The 2619-nt window shown below is 66.0% G+C and overlaps 1 protein-coding gene across 1 annotated transcript in view; it reads left to right on the top strand.

Moving 5' to 3' along the window:
- Window positions 1–1718: 1718 nt before the first annotated feature.
- The window catches only part of PTGIS (prostaglandin I2 synthase), a 40049-nt gene continuing 39148 nt past the window's right edge, over window positions 1719–2619 (top strand). Inside the window, exon 1 of the mRNA XM_055139364.1 lies at window positions 1719–1857. Coding sequence (XP_054995339.1) covers window positions 1772–1857 — 86 coding nt within the window. The 5' untranslated portion in view covers window positions 1719–1771. The remainder of the gene's footprint in view (window positions 1858–2619) is intronic.

Raw genomic sequence — 2619 nt, 5'->3', positions numbered from 1 at the left:
CTGACTCACGGAGCCTCCTAACAGCACAGACGCCTGATCACCGCTTCCAGGGAGGCATTGGGAGGTAGCTGGTCCCGGGCCGGGCTGCACCGACGCTCTGGTTGGGGGCTTGGCGCGTTTCCTTGGCTTCTCAAGAACAAACCCATGAACACAACCTCCCACATCGAAGAGGAGGAGGAGGAGGAGAAGATAGGGAAGGAAAAAAAAATCACTCTTAGGGGGGCCCCCGACCGACACCTAGAGGACAAGTCCCTAAAAGGTGGCGTTCCCCGGTGAACTCAGACCCACAGCGGCTTTGGACGGGGACAGGACAGGATCTTCCCACCTGCAGACGTCAGGGCACTGGGGTCCTATGAGCTGGGCCACAGCAGGACACCCAGCTGTCCTGTCTTCTGAGCTGCTGGACGTTCTGGGGAGTGACCTCTGCCCTGGGCTGGGGGGGAGAGGAACATGCCAATGGGGAAGGGTTGGATGAGGATATTTGGGCTATAAGGGCTGGCATTTATTGAGCACCTACTATGTGCCGCCTCCCTCCCCGCAGGGTGATTTCATGCTCTCATCATCTAACTCAGTCCTCATCAGCACCCTGTTCCCCCAGTCGTCAGAGGGGAGCGGGGACACCCCACGCTGCCTCCTACGTGAGGCTGGACTGAAGCCAGCGCAGCAGAGGGCGGGGGAAGCCCGAGGGGTCTCAGCCAGGTGTACGTGTCACCTGAGTGGGGTCACGGCCCTCTCTCCTCTGTCCTGTCCCCTGGGGGTCCCTGCGGCTGGGACGGTTGGACAGACTGACCTGGGGTTACGCCGGTGAGTATATCTGGCGCGGTGAACCCCCCCTGTGAGGAGGCTGCCCTGAGGCACTCCCCAAATTTGGAGAAAACCCTCCAGGCCCGGCCCGCAGCCTTTTTGGGACTGTTGGCTTCACCGGTGCATAAACTGGAAAAATAAACACGAGGTTCAGGAAACTCCGTCGGCTTTCCGATGTTCTGGATCCAGCAAGGGTTTCTCCAACTGCCTTGTCCGCCATTACCGGGGCAGATCCCTGGCTTGCTGACGGAGTGGGGGCGGAGATGTCAGGGACAACAGATCAAGTTTACAGCCATGGACCAGGGTGGTAGTGTGGGAAAACAGGTGGTCAGGGAGGGTTTCTTGGAAGAGATGTCAGCTAAGCAGCAGCAGCAGAGGGAGGTGAGGATGGAAGAGCTCCCTGGGCCATTCGCCCAGCCTAGAGCAGATACAGCCTGTGCAAAGGCCCGGCGGCAGGAGTGAGGGGCCCCTTTGGCTGTGGAGCTATGGGAGGGTCCTCTTCTGCCCGGAGAAGCCCGAGGACCCCAGGAGGAGGCTACGGGGCAGAACCCAAACTGCCTACGCCCCACTTCAGGCCTCTGGCTCCCGGGCCCACCCCCAACCCCCACCCCGAAAGGGAAGTGCAGCTTCGCCTCAGATAAGGAGCTGGCCGGGAGCGGGAGCGGGACGCGGCTCCAGCCTGGACCGAGGCCCCCGGCCGCCGGCCGCCCTAGCACCGGTGGGCGCGACCCACCCGCCCCACCCCCGCGGGCTGCCCGCGCCCCTGCCCCGCCGAGCGGGCGCCGGTGCTGGTTGCGCCCCGTGCTCCCCGCCCTCCGCGCGCGCCCCTCGCTCGCCCCTCCCCTGCCCCGCGAGGGGTCCCGCGCGCCCCGCCCCCGCCCGCGGCGCCGTCGGGGCGGGGACCGGGGCGGCACCTGGACGCGCGGCGGCGGCCGGCCGCCCGCTGCCCACTCGCGCTCGCCCGGCCATGGCGCGGGCCCTGGTCCTCGGCGCCCTGGTCCTGCTGCTCGCGCTGCTGCTGCTCGCGCTGCTGCTGCGCCGCCGGCGCTGGCGGTGAGTGTCCCCGCGCGCCCCGCGCGCATCCCCGCGTCCGCGGGGTCCAGCCCGCGGGTGGGTGCCCGGGAGCCGGGACCCCGCGCGAGACCCGCCGCGGGTGGCCCCTGCCCATCCCGGGGACGGGAGGGACGGGACGGAGTGGGGGACCCAAGCCCGGGATGCGCTTGCCCGAGGCCCACCCGGTCGGGCCTCCACCAAGCGCCCCGAGAGAAACTGAGGCTCGGAAAGGCGCCCCTCCCCGCTGAGGTCCCCTGCGGGGTTCTCAGGGCCCGAGGTCTGGAACCGCGACCCCCGAAAGGTTTCTCCAGTGTCCGAAAAGAAGGTGATATTCAGGAGGGAAAAGTAAAACTCGCACTCCCCGCACCGCTGCTTCTCTCTCACCAAGCGTCTCAGGCCGGGTTTGAGTTGCACCCGGACACCTGGAGGCCCCCCGACGCCTGTGAATGTGCATCTCACACGGACCAAGGGCCCGCGCCCCTGCCCGTGCCCACCTTTCCCGCGCAGTGGCCGGGAGGAGTCGTGTTCTTTCTTATTTTCTTTTTCTTTGGCTTTTTGGGTCACACCAGCGATGCTCAGGGTTACTCCTGGCTCATGCACTCAGGGATCACTCCTGGCGGTGCTCGGGGGACCCTAGGGGATGCCCGGCCGAACCCCGGTGGGCTGTGTGCGAGGCCAACGCCCTACGCATTGTGTTATGGCTCCAGCCCCGAGTTTTCTTTTTTAAAAGCACATTTTGGACTGGGGTGATGTTTACAGAGA

Source organism: Sorex araneus, chromosome 5 (assembly GCF_027595985.1).
Source record: "Sorex araneus isolate mSorAra2 chromosome 5, mSorAra2.pri, whole genome shotgun sequence".
Classification (NCBI taxonomy): Eukaryota; Metazoa; Chordata; class Mammalia; order Eulipotyphla; family Soricidae; genus Sorex; species Sorex araneus.
The sequence above is the reverse complement of the archived record's forward strand: the minus strand, read 5'-3'. Positions and strand labels throughout refer to the sequence as shown.